Source organism: Ascaphus truei, chromosome 1 (genome assembly GCF_040206685.1).
Source record: "Ascaphus truei isolate aAscTru1 chromosome 1, aAscTru1.hap1, whole genome shotgun sequence".
Lineage (NCBI taxonomy): Eukaryota > Metazoa > Chordata > Amphibia > Anura > Ascaphidae > Ascaphus > Ascaphus truei.
In genome coordinates, this window is record NC_134483.1 from 358,781,387 (window position 1) to 358,806,447 (window position 25,061).

The 25,061-nt window shown below is 40.9% G+C and overlaps 1 protein-coding gene across 4 annotated transcripts in view; it reads right to left on the minus strand.

Annotated features, from left to right (window-relative positions):
• Window positions 1–25,061, minus strand: part of PDLIM5 (PDZ and LIM domain 5) — a 133,341-nt gene that overhangs the window by 74,081 nt on the left and 34,199 nt on the right. For all 4 annotated transcript variants that reach the window (XM_075609837.1, XM_075609826.1, XM_075609847.1 and 1 more), the window contains exon 3: window positions 1,259–1,410. In XM_075609837.1, coding sequence (XP_075465952.1) covers window positions 1,259–1,410 — 152 coding nt within the window. The remainder of the gene's footprint in view (window positions 1–1,258; window positions 1,411–25,061) is intronic.

Here is a 25,061-nt window from a genome sequence, read left to right on the forward strand (position 1 = left end):
CAGAAAAACACACACACAGACGCGCGCATACACACACACACAGACGCGCGCGCACACACACCCAGAGACGCAAACACACACACAGAGACGCACACACAGACAGCTAGTATAACCATAGGAGTGCAAATAGCTAAAACTGAGCATGCGCGTTCTAAGTCACACTTCTTTGCGTTTTGTCACTGACATTGTGTTTTGAATTTTAATTAAAATGATCACAAATACAATATCTGTTACAAAAACTGTGACCAAAGACAAAGAAATGTCACTTACAATGCACGTACTCAGCACACACAACTTTTTTTTTATTACAGGTTTGAAGCAGGGGGTCTCCGGACCTGAACTATGTTGATTTAAGCCCCAGGGACACCTTGTTTCCAGAGATACTTACTTCCATTAGGGGCCGGTATCTCTACGTAGTTTAAAGGTCCTGGTCACAGGGGCCAATAGGAAGCCACACCAGGTGACATTAAGGCTTCCTACTGGCCCCCCTGACGTGGGGCATTTAAACCACCATTACATTTAGACACACCGTTTCTCTGCCTTTAAGTGTCATTCCAGTGGTGCAGGTCGCAAAAAAAAATATATACATTTTTTTAATAAAACACAGTAACCTTGAAGTGCTCTTAAAAATATACAACATTCTGCTCTTTTTTTCGCTCCTTTCTTTTGAACTATCCTCCTTACAAATGCCAAAATAATTAATCCTGTAGAATGCTGATGGGGAAATGGCAGCCATCTTAATTTCAGTCAAAGGTTTAGGATTTTGGAGGCCAACACCTCCAGATTGTACCATAAAAATAAGAAAAATTATCACATTACAAAGGCAGAAGAACCCAGTTCAATTACCAGATTAACACAAAATAGATGTTAAAGAGGCAAATTACACAAGGCGGCCCTTTAAGTGTGTGGCTTTTCAACACAAAATAAGCATTACAAAAGTATAAAAACTGTCTTTATTTATTAGACTTCTTAGAGTTTTGTCCTCCGAAACAGGCACACAGATGGATAGAAATTGGAGAGTACAAAATGGCAATGTGTTGGTTCCTTTGTATAAAGTAATCAAGCCTAATCACAAAAAGACTAGACCAGGCTAAGAGGACTATGAGCAACTGATTTTCTGGCCTGTTTTGTGATCCGTTATTTCTCATGAAGACAAGAATAGATCTGAACACACTGTTACACACTAGCAATATACAGCTTAAATATATGGTTATAGAAAACAGGGCGATTTAAGTTTAAACACTGAAAAAAATCTCACCTTTGCAGAGTCATACTCAGTGATCCAGTGCACGTCTTGATCTTGTTCTGTGCCTCCAAGTGAGTCATACCATCAGCGCTTATGCCGTCAATGGCATGAACCACGTCACCTATCCCAATGTTTGCTCGAGCTGCCTTTCCCCCGTCATTTAACTGTGAAATAAGAATAGCGGTTAGCCCAAGACAAAAAGGAATATACTTTGAAGCAACAACGTAAGATGCACACAAAACAAATCCAGGGGCAATCCAAGGCAGTGATTTACACACACAGTTGAAGCAGGGGGTCTCTGGAGCTGAACCCCATTAATTTCAGCTCTGGGGACCCCCTGCTTCCGGAGATACTTACTTGCAAAGCAGCCCTGCTTGCTGAGTCAGAGCAGCTACTGGCACCTACTTCAGAGATAAGTATCTCGGACGTAGAGGGTTTCTGTAGCTGAAACTAATGGGGTTCAGCACCGGAGAACCCTGTTTCAATTCTATATATACATTTTTTTTATTATTTTTTTTTTAAATTGCCGGCTTAGATTGCTCCTTTTATTGGGTTGAAGGTTATAAATATCTCTTCCAAAAGCAAACAAGTCATAGATTTCCTCACAAACACGTTTGTAGCCATCACTTCGATAGCATCTGTAACAAGTGCAAACAGCTTCTGCAATGCATCACACATCAATGGTTTAGTCTTCAGTATTTCAAGTTTTGCAATACTTAACAACACAGTATATAATAAGAATACAATATTGCAAATCTTTGCATTTCAAATAGTTTCTAATCCCCCCTAGGAAGAATGTAGCTTTCTCCTTTGAATAGTGTTTTATATCATTTTTGGTTACAGCATATACAAAAAAAAGAAATAAAATATATATACATTTCCTTCTGCTCCTAGCACTACAAATTACAACTAAGGCGTGTAATATAGTGTGCGGGCGTGAGCGGTAGCGCGGCAGATCACAGCAAATACATGAAAATTCATATTTTCGCGCTGCTGCCGCGCCACGTGATGCTGCCAAGTAGTGCTGGATGTACAATTTCCCCGAGTACAAACATTTCATTATCTTACATGCCGATTGGTCACAGTGTCTTAATGTTTTGACAGCTAAACCAGCAGGAGGAGCCTGTAAAACAAATAATGAGCGTATTATCATTCTGCATGGTACTTTAAGATCACTAGTGTAGCAGAGTAAACTACAAGGCAGCTATGATAAGAGTCCCAGCAAGTAGACAAATATACTATAGCTCCAGCAGGCTTTCCTTTTTTTCCCCACTTAATGCAATATGACCACTACCTACTTTTTTTTCTAAGACGATTGCTCATCATCATAGGACAAAAAGTTCCTACTAAAAAAGGCCAACGCCAACAGGAGGGGAGCGCAAAGACATCTCTGTCCCAGGCCGGGTGGTGGACGGGAGCCCACCGTGGTGGTCCAAACTCATAAGATAGGACCACCATAAGTTTAGCCCAACTTCTGTTTTCGATCGCCTATGTGGGCCCCCCTCTGGCACCGGGGTAGTGCCTGGGGAGGAGAAAGAGGGGGAGGGAGGGGGGGAAGATACAGAGGGGAAGAGGGAGGGGGAGAGAAAGAGAGGGAGGGGGAGGGAGAGGGATGGGGAAGAGAGGAGGGGGGAGAGAATGGGTGGGTGGACGAAGGGGGGGGAGTGTGGGGAAGATTTATGGGGCCACTGTTGAAGTGAACAGGCACATCCATTCCCCACCCAGCAACCCAGGAAGCTGTTTTCAACCATGATCAAACATGAAGTATCTTAGGTGCTTCTTCCTACTGAGAGCTTACATTTCAGAAATCATGCTGTTATGGGTCTTTAAATGAATTTACATTTTTTTTTAAACTTATATTAAAAATATGTTCCAAGTGTTTGGAAGTTTGTCACTCCCTCCTCCTGCTGAGCAACGAGAGCTGGGAACACTCCTCAATCCCTCCTCTCAGCTACTTCCTTCTGGTCAGTGCTGCCAACCGCTTTACCGGGACCCAGGATTAGAGAGTATCCACCTAGACCTCCCTGTCGGCAGCTCTACAAGGTTCACCTGCTCTGTCCCCCTCCAAACTCAGTCTCTCACTCACTCTTCCCTCTCTCTCCCTTACCTCGCTCATCCACTAAATCCACTATCCTCCTTTATCCCCTCCTTCCACTCTCATTCAATCTCCCCCTCTCCTCACTCAAACCCCCACACCCTCCTTCAATCACCCCCTCACCACACACAAATCCCCCCCCCCCCCGCACAATTCAACCCCTCATCCCCACAATACCTCAACCCCCCCACAATATACACACACAAAAAATGTACCTTGGGAGGGGGCGGGAGGGTGGAAGGCCTCCCTTGCCACACCGGTACCAACTTTTGGCATGGATTGGTGTGGGAGGGAGGCCCGGCTCCAACCGACGGGGGCATCTGGAGCCTGGCCTCCAGACCCGGGACTTATTTTGTCTGTTTCTCTTTTCCCCCCCGTCAGCGGCTATGTATGCATACAACATATGTATGCATTATGTACACACACGCATTATTGTATTTTTTACAAGCTGACAAACGTTTTGTGGATTCAGAATAGTAGAAACAGATTTCTTAGAGGAATGTTTGCTCACATGGTTTTAATATTTTATTCAGGAAAGTAGCACTTCTGGTATAAATGTGGTGATGAAATTTCCCATCACTACATGAACTGCCTCTTCATTCATTTCATGGGGACCAAAAAAAGATTTAGCACACAATTGCTCTCCTTTCACGAATATACTTTGTGGTGACAGATTGTTAATGAACTTCTATGTAAAATAACTGCTACTCCTAGTGTGTGTAATGTGTCGTAGGAATTTTATGGTCTCATTAAATCCTCATATTTACTTACTAGCTGCTGTTCTAATAAATACAACTTCCTGAAGTAAATTGTTGTGAGAACAAAAATGTTTATTGCCAATGTAGGTCTGTAATAACAGGAACCTTAGAATGGGAACCAGTTACTTAAAATGTGCTATGGGGGGACATGTCATGTTGTATAATGCAGTGCTACAGGAGATGGCTGATGCACAATAAAACATAATATTCTAAGTACATTGCTCATTAAAAATGTATATTTCATATGGATCTCCAGTTATCTAAATCTTTTTACCTGTAACATACACAGATATTAAAAAATCTTTATGATATATGATAAATTGCCTGTTTTTCTGCATGATCTTACCTACTGGTTTAAATATGTATTGCTTCTTTTTCTAGCAATTATACAATGCTTACATCTATTCACATTTAAACCATTTATCTTTTTATCTGTTTCTGACACCTCTAAGGCCTCGGGCATGGTCAGCGCTTACGCGCTGAGCCGCGCTAGAACTTACCTGTGAGCCCCTACAGCCGCAATGAGAGCGACTTTAGTAGGGGCTCACCTATGCTGCCGCAAGCGCGCGGAAGTGTAGGTCTTAGGTAATTTTTTAAATCACGCGCTTGCCGGATCGCAGGGCCGGTCACGTGAGGGCGAACCAATGAGGGCAAACCAGCTCCGTGACGTCACTGGCCCGCCCCCGGCCCACCCCCTGACGGCACGCTGTCTAAGGCCAGGGAAAGCACCCGCTTTCCCTGAGCCTCAGCACGCCCCCCGGGAACCCTGGACGAGGCCTAAGCCAGGGGTGCTACTTATACAACCGAAGTCCTAGTTAAATAGTACGAGCGAGCATACTATAAGAAACAAGTGTCCCTGGGAGTCCCCGCTGGCGTCAGGTAGCAATCCTGTGCAAAACAAATACATTGTTGCCCCAGGGTAGGTATTTAGATCATGCGGGAGGGTGGCAGTACAAGTTAACCCCTTCATTCCCTTAGCGGTCACAGCCACTAAGGTAATGAAGGGGTTAAAGCCTTGCACTACCCTCCCGCAAGGCCTAAACACTATCCTGGAGCAACTACAAGCTTCACCTACCCCCTTATATATCTGGGCATAGTACTTGGGCGATATTTCTTGGGGGGCGTGGGCGGTTGCAGGGGCCCCGCGCTCTTCCTCGTGGCCTTTAAATTAAATGCCGGGGGGACCGTGCGAGGCCTCAGCAACCTCAACTTACCTGGATTTAGCCGGCTTCTGAACGCGTCACCATGGCCACGCAGAGTCAAATGACACTTTGGGGTCATGTCGTAACGCGCATCAAATGACGCTGTGGGGTCACGTGTGACGTCAGGTTACTTGACGCCGGTTCACCGGAAAGGGCTGGGGCTGCCAGGCCTAATCTGTCTATTGAACCATTTTTAAATAAATATAGTATTAGATAATTAATAGAATTATGTATTCTCAAAGGTGTAATCCAAAGTTCTAGCCATATTGGTTCTGGAAAATTGTAGATTCATTTTAGGTTGTGATACCGGTCAGGGGACCAACATAGGAGTCCATGGATACAATTGAAGTGTACAGAGCTTTTGACACCTTACAGGTTTCCTCTTCAAGTGCACTGTCCGTTTACTGTAATAGTATTACCCTTTCATTTAATCCGCAAAGGACACTCACGCAGTCCGCTTAAAAGGCATCACAACCTGCAACGAGTAGGGTCAAAGGAAACCACCTGTGTAAATTTGCAACAGAATGAAAAATATACTGTGTGCTTTAAACTAGATCACAGTAGACGTTTAAACCTCAGAGACACCTGTTTTGGACATTAACAAAATGCTACATTTGCAATAAGTTTTTTGCTACATTAGAAACACACAATAGATGCCCTGTCCTGTACTACTTATTTGACACCTAACCAAAACACAGTTGCAACAACACACCATTAAGTATTTCCACATTTAAAGCGATGTTTTATAGGCCTCGGCACGGACTATAAAGCCCAGGGGGGTGGAACAAAAACATTGGATGTATATGTTCACCCTCAAACAAGCATGTTAGTGGTGTTATGCGAAGCCAATATAACAAAGAATAGTCAAGCGTCCGCAGAGCCAGGAGCAGCAGCTGCAGGTTCCTGTGCGACTGGCACATTTAATACTTTCAAAGGTTACAATATTGGCAGGAAGGGTTTGCTTTTCACGTCGAAGGATTTGGCTCAAGTGTATAAAATAGGGCTGTATAAAATGAGAAGTGGTCAGTCTTTGGTTAACCTAGATAAAGGTAGATAGATTGCTGCTATAGTCACGATAATGATTATTATTGTGTTTTGGAATTGCACTCAAATGGAAATGGGTGTTGTGCGAATGCCTTCAAATTTGCTATTTTAAGCTCTGAGGATCCCCTGGTGCTTCACATACTTCCCAGAGATGGTACAGGGTTTAAAACTCCCATAAAGTGAAACAATATGGCAGCCAAATCTCAGGGGCTGCGAGGGCCAATAGGAAACTGCAACTTCATCAGTGGCTACAGCTTCCTATTGGACAATGAAGGCAACCACGTTATTTTCTCAGTACTTTTTCGGTCCCCAGAGCTGAAAGTAACATGCTTCTGCTAGGGAGGATGCCACGGTTCGCATTATGTAAAAGGTGGGAACAAAAATCAATTTACATTCTTGACAAGACTGGTTCTTTCAATTTTATGTAGAATCACAAAGTTAGTAAAAGTTCATGTTTGGGGACGTGCAAAACTAGATATAGTTGTAATAATTTTGTCAGATTACTTTGAAACTTTGCAATTTTTTTTACCAGAATGTTAAAGAAATGGCAATGTACTGTAAAAAGGGCCATGTGATCTTAAAATGTCCTTGCACATTGACCCCCCCCCCCAAATTCTTTATTTTGTGTCACTTAAGTCCATAATCAATACATCACACAGGTATACATTTGGTAAGAACAGTTATGATTGTGGAGAAAATCTTATGTTAACATACAGAGCTCAGGTAACATTTTTCCAACGTTATTTTTAGTGAAAAGCCTACAGTTCGAACTCCGTAGGATACCCGTAACTTATAATCATATGTAACTCCTCCTCTAAAAAGGTTACTAGTATGGTTAGCGTGTACTGGGCCCCACCCTGTGTTGTCATAGGATTATGACATCATAAAAAGAGTATATGATGGGAGGGAAAGTTCGAGTAGGTAGGTTTGAGGACAAGAGTAGAGGATCCTCGGGGAGAGTGGATAAGTAATGTTTATAAAGTAATAGCACAGACCAGGCCCCCCTAGTATGTTGTAGATCGGGACAATGCCCTTTAAGTCAGGATCCCAGAAGAAGATTAAGGGAGTCCAATACAAGCTTTGAGGTATGCAAATGGCATGTCACAGAGGGCCTCAGTAACGAGGACTCCTGGGGCCGGCGGATCGGCTCGAACTGTAGATCTGCATTAACAGTCCTCGCCGGTTGCAGGGAAGTGGCAGTTCCCACACCGACAAAAAGGTATGGGGTCACACGTACACGACCCGCTAGGGATATCCCTAACAGAAGAACGAGGGGGGCCCGGGTCTCAGAACAGTTAAGCAACAAAAATATACCTCCCTCAGTGTTAAAAGTGGGCATTCATGGAAGCACATAAAGCACCGATAAAATAAAGAAACATGACAAACATTGTATAAAGTGTGGTGTGTAGTCCCCGTACCTGGGGACCTGAATACAAAAAAAACTGTTGTATGACAAAAGTTCCCAGTGCCCATTATTCCACCACCTTGCTATCTCAGCGCCCAGCCACCTGAATTCAGCACCCCGAGTTAAAGTAACCCATGCAGAGTAGCCATACACAGTACCACAATGTAATATCTCTAGAAGCCAGGCAGGGAGAGTTGCACATATAACATACAATACAATAAAGTAAAGGAGTCCATGAGAGCAGGGGGTTCTTCTTGTTGGTCCTTGCGTTTAAGAGTAGGCAAGGGTATATTATTTTTATTTCTGCATATTCAGATCGACTTTTAAATGCTTTGCACATTTTCTTTGCCAAACATCACTGCTGTTTAAAAAAATAAATTAAAAAAAATTGGCATCTCTCTAATGCACCTCCACCCCTCCTTCACCCCCTGTTTTCTTTCCTGCTTTTAAGGCAGCAATCTATGCAGACTGAATTTTTTTTAAACTTACTTTATGAGATTGCAGCTCCATTCTTAAAAAACAACACTCCAGCCAGGTGGTCTACATGGAGCTCAGTGCAGTCTAAAAGTTACCTTACCGACACTTGATCATAAGAAAATCTAAACTTGGAGAGCAGGACATACTCAAGAGACAAGTTACCAACATTACAGAAGGTACTAGCTGATATACCCGGCGTTGCCCGGGATTGAATTTTCCCACTCCCCTTCTTTCTCCGCAGCCCCTCTCTCCACTCCCCCCACCCCATCCACTCCCCCTTTCCCTCCCTCCGTCTGTTTCTCCCCTGTTTACAGCAATCTGCCCCCCCTGCACATGATTGCGGCCCCACCGCATTCACAGCTGGGCCGCCCTTCACACCTCCATTCCCCCCCCCCTTCACATCGGTGATTCCCCCCCCCTTTGATAGGTCAGTTGCCCCCTTCCCCATACACAGCTCCAGCCCCCCTTCACACCTCCATTGCCCCCCCTTCACATCGGTGATTCCCCCCCCCCTCCTTGATAGGTCTGTTGCCCCCCCCCCCGTTCACAGCTCCTGCCCCCCCACGTCACAGCTGTGTTCCGACCCCCCCGCATTAACATGTGCGATTCCCCCGCCTTTCACATCTTGACCCCCCCTTCACAGCTACATTCCCCGCCTCCCCCCATTCACAGCTCAGTGAGTGGGTGGGTTAGTGAGTGAATGGGTGGGTGAGTGGGTTAGTGAGTGAGTGGGTTAGTGAGTGGGTGGGTTCTCTCTCCCCCCCTGCATCTCTTTCCCCTCTGTCCCCCATACCTGAAGCGGCAGGAGGTAAGGCAGTGGGGTGGCGGCTTTGACTGAGGCGCGGCGGCTTTGGCCGAGGCGCGGCGGGTGGAGTTTGGGTGAGGCGGCGGGGCAGATCGGGTGGATTGGAGGCATGGTGGGTCAGCTGGAGGTGAGGCATGGTGGGTCAGCTGGAGTTGAGGCGGCTTTGGCTGAGGCGCGACGGGTGTAGTTTGGGTGAGGTGGATCGGCTGGAGGTGAGGCGGGGTGGGGTGTAAGGTGCGGCGGCTGGAGGTGCCAATATATATATTATATATATTAATATATTAATTATATACAAGGTAAACTCATGACGTCTTCTGGGGGAGGGGATTGCTGCTCATGTCTTTAGTAGCACAGTTGCTTATTATCTAACAGATCTAGTTTGAGCATGAAGGCAAATACATAACATTGCAGTGAATGAGAGAACTATGAGGATTAGTCCCCTTTTCAGGTTTCTTATACAATTTAGCACAACCAGGGGATTCCCCCTGGAGCTGAAAAGAACTGTTTGGCTCTGAAAATTTCCTACTGTGTACTTAACAAGTTGCAGCATATTGGGTATTAATGTTATGCAATCATCAGATGCATGATTCTCCCATGCAGGTTTTTTGCATCTTGTGATACTTTTTATTGGACAAACAAGGACATTCTTGATGGACGTTGTTAGTTTTCCAGATTGCAAATAAAACAGAGAGGGGTATGAAAAAAGAAAACTTGTGATGTTGAAAGCTTTTAAATGACAACCGGTGTGAGGAACTTGCACGCACAACTCATCCCAAGGTTTCACTGCATGTAGAAAAGAGAATTACCGTCTGCAGGAGACATTTCATGCTACTGAGTATCTCTGCAGGTTTTTTTTCTTATTAGACCCTTTACGTTCCTTCTCATCCAAAGGGCCTCATATTTAATAAATGTGTATATATATATATATATATATATATATATATATATATATTTTAAGATGACAAAACTCTTGAACACTGTTTACAATGTCCACTAATGTGCAATTATATAAGAATTGAAATCCGAGCAGAACGAGTGATAAACACCTGTACCATGCAAGTAGGTGTAAAAAAATAAAATAAAAAACAACAGATTTCAATAAACCAAATCGTTGTCATGTTTGTTTAAGCATTGTATTGATGCCTACACACGTCAGTCTGACAAGAGAAGACTTGAAGAAAAATATAGCAATTGCATGATGTATATTGGAATTGTTTTCTGAGCCAAGTAAAAGCAAATCTGTAAAAGGAACTTGCTTTTTGTCTTTCTATTCATGCAACCTTTTAGAACCCATATAGTGCCTGGGCATAGAAAGAATGGGCTCAATATAAGAAGCGGTACGTGTGCGCCGACAGAGTTCCGGAAAAAATTTTTTTTCCCGGTTTGAAATGTGACATTTATGTAGTGTATTTCTGCCATTTTAGAATATGGCATTGGTATTCTGCGGGGGGAATATATCTTGAGCCACCGAGGAGACCGAGAAAACAAACGCAGAAAACCACCAAGGAGAATGTGTGGCTCGAGCATCTTCTTGATACATAGACGTGCTCCAATATGCAAACGTAACTCTGCCTTAACTCCTCCCACTTACGCCATCAATCCCTCATCTCGTCGCAGAAGTCCCCGAAAATGGTGCAAGCAAGATTAATACATAGACACAGTCTGTCGCATGTATATTTTAGCGCAGGTTGTGAAAAAATAACGACTTTGTGATGGAATTTGCCCTTTGATACATAAAGCCCAATATTCTTGGGCTGGTAAGGATAGACTTTCCATTGGTCCCTAAAGACATGGAAAACAGTCATGAGATTACTACAGCATTGTCAGTGTGAAATAAGGAATAAATAAATGAAATTTCAGCCCCATTCGGAGTACTTCTGACTTCATGCTGCTTACCGTCAGTCCTCAGTTATCCAACGGAATCCGTTCTGGAAGTAGCGTTGGACAGTGAGTCCCATGTTAATCAGTGGCGGTGAGCATTGGATAATGCATTCAGGCATTCAGGCGTTGGGAAAACGGCCCATAGGGTTGCATTGTAAAGCGCTGGATATGCCATTTGTTGTAAAGTGAACCGTCGGATAGCGAGGACTACCTGTACTTTTTTTTCACTTCTCTCTGATGGAATTTTTTTTAGTACATTTCAATACGATGACAGCGATATAAGATTTTAAGGCCGGGGAAGGAGAAACGTGTGGCATGAAATATTTGGGTGAATCTACTCATGCAGGCTATCGACCAACGAGGAAAAAGTGGCATGACTGATTTGCTTATCAAAACCGGAATATTTGGCATAGTAAAGCGAATACAATTTCCTGGGTTTAATTTCTAAAATAATGCACAAGTTAGACCACAAAATAAACACCACTTGGCCACATCAATTCCACAGTACAGTTGTACAAACTGTATATTCTCTGCAGCATTTGTGTAGCGTCTTGGCTTTGATAACAGCTGCTTTGTACAAAGTGGAAAATGTACTTGCAGCAAAAAACAAATCCGTACAAATAAAGAATCCTAAAATAACTTAAAATCTCCAAACTTTTAAATTACACAGTGCCCCAAAAGGTTTAGAAACCTAATATTACCAAAATAAACACCTAAATATCAGGTTATATGCTTTTTTTTTAAGCCCTTTTGTGGGCGCTCAAATGACACACAACCTCCCAAACCCGTACAACTCATGGAAGATTTAACATTCCATGCTGTAGGGTACTGCAGCAAGCAAAACACGAGTCACTGCTAGAACTGATGGCGTTAGACACTTGACCTATGCAATAATGTTTACTTGTACAGTAACATCATCTAGAAACCGAAGTGATATGGTAGGTTTCAGTTTCCATGATAGCATTTCCATTCCTGTAAATATTTCTTTATTATTATTACTTATGCTGCAGGTGCCTGTGGGAAATGTTCAGGGAGAGGAGTGTATTTTAAAAACACCCTATTACTGTGCAGTGACCTACTACTTGATGGCATCTACAGAATGACATTTACAGTACAAGGCAAAGGTCATTCGGATCTTTTGCTTAACCAAAGAAGTGGGGCACAGACAACATTAAAACCTAGGGACTTCAATTTAATGTGATCTCATAAGCTTCTCTGTACTCGGATATTGTGGTGTGTGGTGTTTAAGAAGAACAGATATGCTTTGGACTTTAGGTGCAGGCATGCAGTACTTGTTTTTTTCCCACTTGATGCAAAGATGTGCAACAGGCTTAATGGGAAAAGTATGCAAAAATACTTGTTCCATTAAAAAATGTGTTATGAGAATTTGTAAAGAAAAATAAATAAAAGATCAGCACGTAAGTGTGTATCTTGGTTAATGCCTTTCTGTAGTCTCACAAATGCAACGTGATTCAGAAGTGCACTGAACTATAAAATAATTTCAATTTTATTAGTTATCTCCAGGATTGCCATTTGTCGCTTTGCAACATTTGTTACTCTAAAAACACATGTAGATTGAAATACAAAAACAGTACTGATTCCAGGGGTGCGCAAACGTTTTCCCCTGCGCACCCCTGCCAGCTGTCACCCATCCTGTTCACGCCCCGCCCTCCTTAACTTGTCTCTGGCGTTGACGTCATGTGACCATGCAGCATCATTTGATGACGTGTCGCCAGAAGCCGCTGGAGCCAAGGTAAGGGAAGTTACAGAGGCCTTCTCTGCTCCCCCGGCATTTAATTTAAATGCCTTCGGGAAGTGTGTGGGGCCTCTGTAACTGCCGTGCCCTCCCCCCCACCCATAAAATCTTGTGCCCCCAGTTTGCATATCCATGGATTAATCCAACATAGGGTGGTTATTACTTAAAGCAGCAGTTCCACCAAATTAGGCCTCCCTGTACGGGAGCCAGGGGGCCATTCAGAACTAAACCGTGCTATTTCCAACTCCGGGGACCTCCAGTTCATGAGATACTGTACTTACTGGTGAAGTTACCAGTATTACTTCTTGGTTTGTAAAGGGGATTTAACTGGCCGTCCAATAGAAAGCCACAACCAATTACGTTGCAGCTTCCTATTGGCCAGAGAGTTGGCACCCACGGTTTCCCCTGATGGGAGATTTCAACCTGGTAACTTCATACTGGTAGGTATCTCAGGAACCAGGGGATCTAACGCAGTTTAAAAAAAAATTGTGTTGTCCAGCCCTGGGTGACACCCTGGCTCCAATGCAGTACAAAAAAACAAGAGGGCGGGGGTGAAACAGTAGGGAACATTGCTGCTTTATACTGTGACAGTGCTGATAAGTGCACTATAGCACAGAACTTTGATTGAACTAAATGGGAGTTTCAGTGCAATAGTGCCACAATCATCCCTATCACAATTTAATGAATAGTTAGTTCGTCCGTCCCGTCCCTCCTCAAGTCTTTGTAATCAGGTCACTCCATTATCTTTAATATCAAATAGGAACAAACCGTAAATGGAATTAAATTGATTCAGAATCCATGTTGTTTGTTAGAATCCATTGTGTTTTCCCAGACTCTAATCAGACTGAAGTGAGAAAAATTGTGCAACATAAGAAAAACACATTTAAGGGGAATAATGATTAACAGCAGGGGTCCCTGGCAATCCCATTCAAACTGAATGGGACTGCCAGGGACCCCTGCTGTGTTAATCCGATGGGCCATTAGCCCCTGCAGAAATGTCACTGAAATGTGTCAGCATGTACCCAGCATGTACTGGGCTAGATAAAGGTTTAGAATACTCGTTGTCTTGTCTGTACATTGTTTACAGTAGATTTTGGGTACTGTCCAAGGCCAAGAGAAGAGTATAGGCCTTGTGCCCAGACTTTTCCAAGGATTGTGTAATTGTATTATTGATTCATGCTAACAAGCCAAACATATGTTAAATTATTAGCTAGGATTTTCTATATCAATCTGTTTTTAGATTGGATCTGTCAGAACATAAAGAATGAACGAACCAACAATACCATTGAGCAATCAAGAATGCTCCGTTCTCCATGCGCAGCATGTTTTAGTTTAGCCTGTACCTCTGGATGAAGCTCATTGTTATTTTACCTTACCATAAATAAATGAACTGTCAAGACATCTGTTTTCGGATATTTCATTTGATATTGGATAAGAGGAAATTCACGATTACAAACATAAGGAACTTTCTTCTTCACAAGGATATCATCATCATCTTTGATCAATCTTTCTTAATATTATTTCCAATGGCCTATGTTATTTTCACAAACGTTTCCAATAAATCCATACCTGAACACGTTTCCTTGTTCTGTGCTACAGAGAACAAAACAAAGACCAAAACGGCACTTCGACCTGAAGTCCGGGATTCATCAAGGCACAGTGCTGGGCATGAATTTTCTAGCTCAGCATTTATTCGCTGCGCACATTCTCCGACCCTGAACAATAATATATTTAAGTGTGTCAGTCGGAACACGATCATATGAATTGCCTAGTGAGGATTGTGAGTATATTTTGTCTGAAGTTAAAAAAGTTACATTTGCTCCTACCTCAAGGAAAATGTTGATACATTAATATTTAACCTCTGTATGGTTACTCTATCTCTCTATGTTCAAGAGAGACAGAGACAGACACTTCACATTTACAGTGTAGGGCTTGGTACACCTCTCACAGGATTTTACAGGCACAGACCCGGCCCAGGTGTTCTTATAATCTATGTTCCTAGTGTCTGAGGCACAGGGCGATAAAATGACTTGCCGAAGGTCACATGGAGCAGAAACCAGGAATTGAACCGGGCTCCCCTGATTCAAACTCAGTGTTGTTTACAGTCAGCGCACTTATTCACTGAGCCACTGAGAAAATGACATCTTTTAACCTCATATTTTAAAGAAATTGCTGCCTCTAATATGCGTTATAGAACATGAAACCATACATCAAAAGGATACTGATTACTGTACTGTGGAACATCCTAGGCAAAACAGAAGTGTATTTTTATTTAAATTGGCATAACACCAGCTAGATAAAGCAGCCCCAACATGTACTGCTGATGGGAACTGTGAGTACACTGCTGGGAAGGAGGTAGGAACACAGACAAGCTTTGTCTGTGCACAGCTTCAAAAGGAAATTAAAGGGAGTGAGTGGGTTAGAGTCAACATGAAACCTGATTTATCTTTCTACCAAAGGGTATCTTCCCTTCCCTTCTTCCCTAATGGGTGGCGAGAGTAAAGATAAGTACACAAGCTGCACTAATTACTTTCACTGCAGAATAAAGTTACTTATCGGAGAAGAAGAGTCCCTTAGCCATCAGAGGCATCCAAATTTAGAGGTGGGCAAAACTGGTTGTGCAAAATCACAACCTCATATTTCAGCTGCAGACCAAATATCCTGTGTTTTTTTTATTTTTTAAATAAATCTGTTTTATACTATGAGAAAAAAACAACCCTTGAACACATTAAAAATGTAACTCAATGTAACCAGCATTTTTTTTTTCTATAGCAACCTTTTGCAAAGTCACATCCCCTTCCTCTTCTGAAACAGGCTCTGGCACACCCCCTTTTGAGCCCTGCCCTCTCTCTAGCAGTGCCCCAATTGTATCTAGTGACTGCCTGGTCACATGATCTTCCCCACAGAACTTTGCATCTTTGGTTCTCTCCATTTACTGAACCCCCATGCCAACTCTTCGCCGATCGGCAACTTAGCTAATTACTTATTGTGTGGATTGTATTCATGCACATATTAGGAAGGGAAAAATAAAAATTTTAAAACAGCAGCTTGAACTTCTGCTTTAAGATTTTTAGAACCAAAACACAACCACAAAATCCGGCCAAATGTACAGTGGAGTTTGAAAACTCGCCATAACTTTTTTAATCATTTAAAGATTTTCAGTTATATCAAGTTTCCCAATTGTTTCTATCTTTAAGTATTTTGTTATACTGTATTATGCTATTTTAGCCTTTTCTTACTTATTTCATTTTCCCCTCCCACCTCCCCCCATAATTTGGTGAAAATGCAAAATCAAACAGATATAGAAAATCAGAAAGCGCCAAAAATGTAGAACCAAAACGAAAGTGGAAGTGCCCACTCACCCTTATAAAAATGGCTCAAAGAAAGAAATGTTCAGGAACAATCGGAGGATCAGCATAAAGAGGATGAAAAACAAAAAACAAGAAGTATTGTAGGCTGCATATGTTTTATGCTTTGTACTCACCTCACCTCATATATTGCTTGTTCAAAAAGCATACATGGTTCAAATATGTTACATTCAAATTGATTGTACGCCGCTGAAATATCAAATACATGACTTTTAAAAAAAAATGACGCTTATTTTTTCCTCAAGCCAATTTCTGCAAGTTTGTCTTAGCCCCCTTCAGGTCTGCAGTACATTCCAAGGCAATGCGTCGCTGGCACCTCCAGCAGCAAAGGAATGTACAGTTAATTAATTGAGTCACTGCTACAAAGCATAGCTGGCAACTATTAAAAATTAACTTCAGGAGGTTCGTCCACATTCAAAGTGAAGGGATATCAGCGCGGGGAATGTGCTTTACAGAGAGAGTGGCAATTTGTAGCTTTATTGTATTCATAAATATTTTAATATTATTCTGTGCCATAGTAGGCAGCAAACCGGAATCCCCACTCGGACCAGCTCTCCCCATACACGGTAATGCCAGACCTTTATAGTTTTAATGAGAGTGCTGTGGTTGTGTATAGCTCTACAAGAGGAAAAGAAACAATAAAAAATACACATCCCTGTAGATCAGTGTTTTTCAACCAGGGTTTCTAAGAACACTTGGGCTTCTTGGACATCCCTAAAGGGTTCCTTGTAATTTTCTGGACGTTTGAAAATAGTATCACATACAGAAGAATTTACAATGCATCTGATCACAGAGTTTCTATTAGAAATTGTTGGGGGTTCCTCAGAAAAAAAGAGGGGATCTTTAGTTGCGATACATATGTTGGCAAAATCGTAAGTCAATGCAAGGGAATAATAATTGAATGTTTGTGTATAGCGCTGCTAGTTTTACGGAGACATTTTGCAGACACTGTCCCTGCCACGTAGGAGCTTACAATCTATGTTTTTGGTTCCTGAGGCACAGGGAGATAACGTGACTTGCCCAAGGTCACAAGGAGCAGACAGCAGGTATTGAACCAGCTTCCCCTGCTCCCATAAGGAAAGTCTCCAAAGGTCAGGTCCTACACCAGCAACTAAATATTTACCCTGTCACACGAGCTGAACTTCCTCCGATTATCTACTTCATACTCATGGGAAGTATATAAATTCAGAACAGAAGTAGATGTTTTTTTGCTTTTGCGATCTTGGTAGGACTAAAACTGCACAACTGCTGACCAGTTGTTATCCATTTTTCATATCACCTCAATAATACTGTTGAGTGGTGTTGTATTGTGCGAGTAATGCAAGTGCCAAAACTAAATTCAAAAATATGTTTTTCATACAGCTGGATGAAAATATTTAGAAATCCAACTTCTTCCCCATTTTCTTTTCCAATTCCATTTTGGAAATTTAGTTTTTTGTAACACTGCTCTCTCAGAAAGTGGTTACAAATATCCTATTCTTTGTCTGTGTTTTCATTTATGATGACATTTTTAGAAAGTAAAATATCCACGCCAAGAATCCTTTTTTAAAACTTGGTAGTAACTCATAACAGCCATTTAGAAGAGTGGCAGTATAAAAAGCCTAACCATATGCTGTGCAGCACTGTATCAAGGGAAATATTTGAGGTCCTGAGAGTGATAAAAGAAGGAGCCTTTCGCATGCCAAATAAAATGAAAAAATTTGACGCTATGAAGACTCGGACAAATGCCTTACTTTTTCCAGTCTTCAGTCGTGAACTTTTTATTTAGTCAGAATGAGTTTCCAATTCATTTTGCGCAATAACATTTTAACAACAATTCACTGTTTTCTTAAATAATATGAAGGAGTTATTACACCTTTAGCAAATTACATTGACGGGTTTGTAGGGCTGATGAATTTGTATGAAATTAGTGCACGCGGAAGCACCGAGAACGAAAAAGAATGTATTGCAGCAATAAAATCAAACAGGTGTTGCTTGTACTACTATTAAAGCTAACTGTACATGTTTAAATCATAAACAGTCTTTCCTTGCAACAGTATTCAGTGTACATCTACATATTTAACCAGGGTTTGGTTTTTCTTTCAATTGGGGTAGCTCACCCACACATCGTTACTGTTATCTTTGGCTCTCGTACTATACATAAAATCAGACCTCTGAATTTTCATATAGCCAAAAAAAAACAAAACACATACCCTTTTTTCTGTAGTAGATTTATGCGTACAATCTTGCCTTTAATTGCACTGGTTGCATGACATACTCTAAAGGCCTCCTCTTTTTTTTAAATCTTTGGATGTGTGAGAAATAACACAAGACACACTCTGCACACAGGAAAGGGCATGAAGAACGTGTTGCTTGCCTTTCCCAGAAAGATCCACATTCTATGTCAAACTGATCACCTTTCTAATCAGGTTACAAAACTCTTTCAATATGTCCATTCAAGCAAAGTTTGGTGAAAAAGTATTGGAATAAAAGGACATTGAATAGGTGACCCATACAATACAGTAAATGACTCCTGTTTTTTTTTGGGGGGGGGGGCATTTCCTTAATAACCATAATAAAAAGATAAAGCAGTAATACTATTTTCCAACTTTTTTCTTTTTTCTTATTGGAATATGTAAGGAATGTGACAATGTATAATTCTACATTCTTACCTAAGCTGGCAATCGTTTGGTGCTCCCGTTACAAATCTGCCAAAATTCTGATTGTGTGTCTAACATAATGGCTGCTTCAGTCAGTAAATCAGCAGCTACAATGTATCCTTATATTACTAGGGTAACATTATCTATTGTTATAGTTTAAAACTCAAACTGCTGGGAATATTTGCAAGAAAGTATCCCAAACAGGAAAATGTAGCTAAGATCTTGCACTGCTGGGGTGGTGGGTTAAAGCAAACAGCAGACTGGCTATTACTCTGAAATCTTTAACAATACTGTGCTACACTTAGTAATATAATGTTACATAACAGCTGTAGCATTTCAAAGACTGCATCACTAAGTTAGAAGGCGGCCATTTTGACAATCAGCATTTTGACAGATTTATAACAGGAGCATTAAATGATTGCCAGCTAAGGTAAGAATGTAGAATTATACATTGTTACATATAGAAATAAGAAAAAAAAGGGGAAATGTATTATTGCTGCTTTAAAACCTGCTATAGAAATCAAAGGATGCTTTAAAAAAAATAACCCATTAAAATGGCATTAAGAGTTGAATAAAAACAACAAAAAAACAGTCACCATTATCTAATAATACAGAACTGATTTATTTATATATTAAAAAAAAAGATTTCACGTTTTGCTTCTTTAATAACCATAATAAAAATTGTTGTATATAGAATAGTAAAGTTTTTTTTAGAAGACATTACATGAGGATTTGCGCTGTAGTGCTGTGCCATATACAAGAATGTTTCAACAGGGGTTCCTAAGAACACTTGGGTTCCGTGGGCATCCCTAAAGGGTTCCCTGCTATTTTCAAGTTATTTGAAAATTGTACCAAATACAGAAGAATTTACAATGCATCTGATCTCGGACGCGCTATTAGAGAGGGTCGGAGATCCATACAATGCATCTGATCTCAGACGCTACTAGTGACGGTTGGGGTTCCTTACAATGCATCTGATCTCAGACGCTACTAGTGACGGTTGGGGTTCCTTACAATGCATCTGATCTCAAACACACTATTACAGAGCGTTGGGATTCCGCAACATTTCACAATTTAATTATAGGGTTCCTTAACCAAACAAAAAGTTTGAAGGGGAAAAAAAAACACTGCCTTGGTCCATTGTTATAGCGTCCATTGTTGAACAGCTGAGATGTGAGAACCGGTACTTGAAATGCTTGTTTGAAATTTGGTACAGTGCCTGAATGCTGTTCTTCCCACATGCAGAAAATACTATACTGCTCTTTACTGATCTTTTATTATGGTGAATTTTTCAGGGAGATAAATATATTGCGTTATAACTCCATGATATGTACATGGTGTAATCTTGTGTATTATAGACCATTCCTCCACCTATGTTTAAAGCGTTTCCTCTACCACAATATAAAAGGCAGGTTGCACAAAGTAGAAGGACGTATAACTTTGGTTAGGAACAGAAATACATGAATCTATAACTTATTAGTAAAGATTTAAGGTAACCTTTTAAATAAAACAGATCTTTAAAATCTGTAAAAGTACAAGTTAAACATTGTTTCCCCAATTTATGTACCATTATAACTTCATTTAAAGTCTTTTTGTAAGTGATAAGTAAACTGAAAAATATCAATAAACTGTTTGACGATAAAGAAACCAGTGAATATCACATCCATTTGAATGAAACGCTATGGACATTGGTTTTTGGCATCTTATTTATGATTTGTCCAACATGAACTCTTCAATCAAAAATTAAATCCTTATGACTTTCATGATAATTTATGCCCCTGCATATATTAGACAATGTATCTCCAAGATGGCAACTGCTTGATTTACTTTGTTGATTATAACTGAGAAAACAGAACTTGTCAAAATACCCATACCAAATCTACTGACTATATAAACGGTACAAAGCAAAACATACAACTATGGAAAAAACCTCTAGTAAGTTTTATTTCTATCCAACAAGTCTTTTTTTCTGAAATTATCAAGACAAGAAAAAAAAATGTAAACGTTGACAAAATTGCCTTTCTAAAACTCTGCAGTAGTCATTATATGTACCACAGGCCCAGCAGTCATCTTTAACTCCTCCTTGTCATGAATCAGATAGCGTCGCCAGAAGCCGCCGGAGACAAGGTAAGGGACCTTACACAGAGGCCTCGCACGCGCTCCTCGGCTTTTAATTTAAATTCTTTGGGGAAGAGCGCGGGGCCTCTATAAGCGCCACGTCCCCAAGTTTGCACACCCCTGCTCTAGTAATCAAATTGCTTCTGTAAAATCATTGCCCACTGCATGGATCTCCCAATGTCAAACACTTGTGCAAGTCCATTCCAAGATTACCCTTACTCTCCAGAATTAAATTCAAGATATTAGTGCTCAACTATCAAGCTTTCCCCTTGACATGTCACACATCCTTCTCCCTGGTGAGCGTCCCCCCACCCAAAGTCATTTCCTGCCTATTTAATTCACGGCCGGGACTCAATAACAATCTTTACACATTGAAAAGCTTCATAAAAGTCACTTCGCAAGGAAGCCTAGATGACAATAACTTCCTAATACTACTTCTCTTCTTATGTCTCCAACATGAAACATCACCAAGAGCATCTGGGCAGCCACAAAACCTCAATCACACCAATCTTTACTTATCCAGCATGACTCCCCCTTCTTCCTTTTAAATGGTAAGCTTCTTAAAGCAGAAACGTATCCAACTACTTTACGAATATGTGCACAGTGTAAGTTATTTTAGCTTTCACACACATACATAAATGTATTATGTATATACATGTATACATACACCCTAGCCACAAAAGAACAGTACTGAAAACCAAAATTCTGCAATGCTAAGCAACAAAAAACAAACATGTAACATTTATATGTGATAGCAGCAACACCCTAGCCTCAAGATACAGTATGTTTGCTCACAACAACCTGCTTTAAAAATGTAATTAGAAAAATAGATTATTTTAAAGGTCTCAGACATGCAAGAACAGATGTCAAATATGTGGCAGTCTGTGTCTGGGTGGCGGAAGGTTTCAAATCCTCTGCTTTACATTTTATTTCTCTAGAACTGGGCGGTCTCTTATTTAAGCTCTGGAGACAGACACACACACACAACCAAGGCCACCAGAGAGCTGTAATGTCATCACAGCATAACACGGCAACTTCCTAATGGACAAGCCTGGTAGCCATCTTTGATTTTAACAGCATATTAAAAAAGGTCAATATTTCAGAAGCTAGGAATAGAACGCTCCAGCTCCAAAAGGACCTTACATACTCTGGGAGAATTTTGTTTTATATAAGAATTCCAAAACATGGGGAATTGCTGCTTTAATATATATTCCTTTCATACATCAAATCATGTTTCAAATAGCCTACATACTCTTTTATTACTGTACATGCCACAAAAAGCTTATTTAACCAACCATGTACGGTATTTAGTCTAAAATAATTTATAGACCATGTTACGAGAATGCTTCTACAATCCTCAGGTAAGCTTGAAAACTGTAACTCTAGGTTTCCAAGGGAGATGCCCCATGCATGGCCAAGGCTGCAATAAAGTTTTTAAATACAAATTTCTAAGTCTGTTCTGCTACGGTCTCAGTCCTACAGATGCAGCCACGGTTATTGTAACCCATGGTGCACTGCAGCAGGACACAGAACGACGCATCAACGGGAGAAAAGGCCATGGATCTGAATTAGCTACTTGTGAGAAGGTGCTATCGCGTCATTTAACCCACAGGAGTGCGCCACGGGTTACAATAACGTTGGCTACAGCTGTATGTCGACATCTGGTCATGTGATTCCACCAATCATTTAAATATGCATGATATTTGCTGCACAGTTTGCAAATAACTATATATTATAGATTGATCTAGATTTTGGCTGGATGCATCATCTCATATCGGATAACCCATCATTTTGGCTACCCTTTAAAAATACATTTCCTTTTTGTTTAGTTAATGCTTTTTTATAGGAGAAAAGGGGTGGTGGGCTCCAGGATGGTATGGCTGGATTTTAATCACTACTTTCTTCTGGATACTACAGTGACTATTAATGAGGAATACCGACAACTCCAGGCCAAACCTTATGACGTCCTGGGAACATAGCAAGGGCTTTGTGGGTTGTAATTCTTGCATGGTTTCCAAAAATAGCATATGGGGAGGGTCCAAATAGCAAAAGGGGAGGGGAAAAGTTTCTAACTACATGGATGTGATCATATTTTATTTGAGCTAGAACTATGATTTGTGAAGAACAAAGGGGTATAAAACTGCATTTACAACCAGGTTAACGTTTTGGTGGAGAATTTTTGGAATTAGTTTATCTTATGTGTAATATATTGTACTGTATATAGAAATGCAATGTAACATTTTGAACATAGTATACCACTTTGAGAGGCAAGGGTGTTTTGCACTGGTGTGGCCCACATACAGTAACAAAATGATGACCTGATTCCTGTGTTCTTTTATTTTGACTGCTACCTTGACATTTGGAGAAGGCCTCCCCTTTGAGTTGGTGTTCTTATATCGCTCTACATGGTAGTGTGATTGTACATGGCTAGAATGTCACGTAGAGATCCTATAAACCTGCTACGGGTCCCTAATGTACCAATTTTGGTTCTGTTCAAGAAACAGGACATAGGGCAACTAGAGAGTTAAAAACAATTCAACTGTACTGTTACATGTTATGGTAAATTCTAAACATTCAAGATGGTTAGCTGCAATCTAAATATTGCACATTTTATTTAATCCTACACAATCTATAAATTGTATTGTCGGTGTCGCTCCTAACCCTGAGTTGGTTACACTGCTTTTTATGATCGTGGAGCATGTGAGTGTACTGGAGCTCACTGCTCTAAGGATTTTCTGTTTATTAAACTGTATTGTACCATGATCTTTTCTCTTTTCTTTTAACACATGTTAATCTGATTCACCTACGAGAGGAGTTCTTGTGCTCTGTGTACTCCTCCTGTTGCCTATTGAGGGATTGTGAAATTCCTCACACCAGCAGCATCTCCTCTTGGTGATATAATTTTTTTGTGATATATTATTGGGTTTGCGCTTACCTTTTCGTGCACAATCTATAAATTAACAGTTTGGAGAGGGTACAGTTAATGTGTGGCTGGGGTGTACAATACATTGCCTAAAATAAATGTGACATTTTACGGGTGTAAACCTCCCTGCCCGGCTCTTAAGGAGTTACATCAGTTGAGTCTGTACATGGCTTTCCTCAGTCTCTCATACCTTGTCAGGGGGCTGGATCCATGCAGGCTGGGCGTAGATGTACTGTTAGAATAATAAAGGGTGCCAGGTACTTTTATAGTACAAACAAGAGCTTTATTGACAGCCGTCCACTGCTTCTCACACATTGACATCATCCACAATAGACATACTTTGTGTATCTGCACAGTGTTTGTACTATTTATAGCTTCTCTAAGTAGCACCCACTCTAAATGCTCTTGGGAGGTATTTAATCTTGTTTCTGTTACTATGTTTAAGTGGTCATCTTCTGTGTAGCATCCGTATCAATTGGGCCCCATCTTAGGTTACCCTTTCTATCCTCAACTGGGGGATCACAATTCCAGTAAAAAGGCACTGCGTGCCTCTCTTAAATCTGCAGACCAAGCAATATCCTACATGTGTTTTTTTAAATAAATCAGCTCTGTACTATAATACAATAGTTGTACCATTTATATATAAAAATAAAAAAACACAACTCTGAATGACATTTTGAATGTATTATAATGTAACAAGTATTTTTGTTTCTATAGCAAACCATTTACAAAGTCACATTCCCTTCCTCTTCTGAAACAGGCTCCAGCACGCACCTTTTTTAGCCATGCCCCCTCTCTAGAAGTGCCCCAATTGTATCTTGTGACTGCCTGGTCACACAATCTTCCCCACAGAACTTTACATCTTTGGCCCTCTTCTGCTGCACTGTCAGCCGGTTAGTGAACCACCGAGCCGAATCGTCGCCGATCGATCTCAGATAACGTATTGATCGGCAACTTAGCCAATTACTCATCATTTTGTGGCTTGTATTCATGCACATTTTAAAGGGGGGAAAATGCAGCTTGGACTTCTGCTTTAAGTACTCTGTTTCAAAGGCAACAGGGCCACACCAATTAGATCACAGGGCTACTATTGGGATAACGCCTATAGGACATAGGCTTCCTTTTTGATAGCATGTAACTTTCTGTAGTATTATGGCTATGGATGCTAACTGGATGGGACACTTTCCCTGACTATAAAAAGGCAAATAGGGACAGCTATCACTACACTAACTGTACATTTATATACACACAGGAAAATATTTACATTATTAACAGTGAGGCTCCTCCAACTGTCACAACCAGGAACCATAGTTCTAAAACCTTTGGACTTCATATACAGCAGGA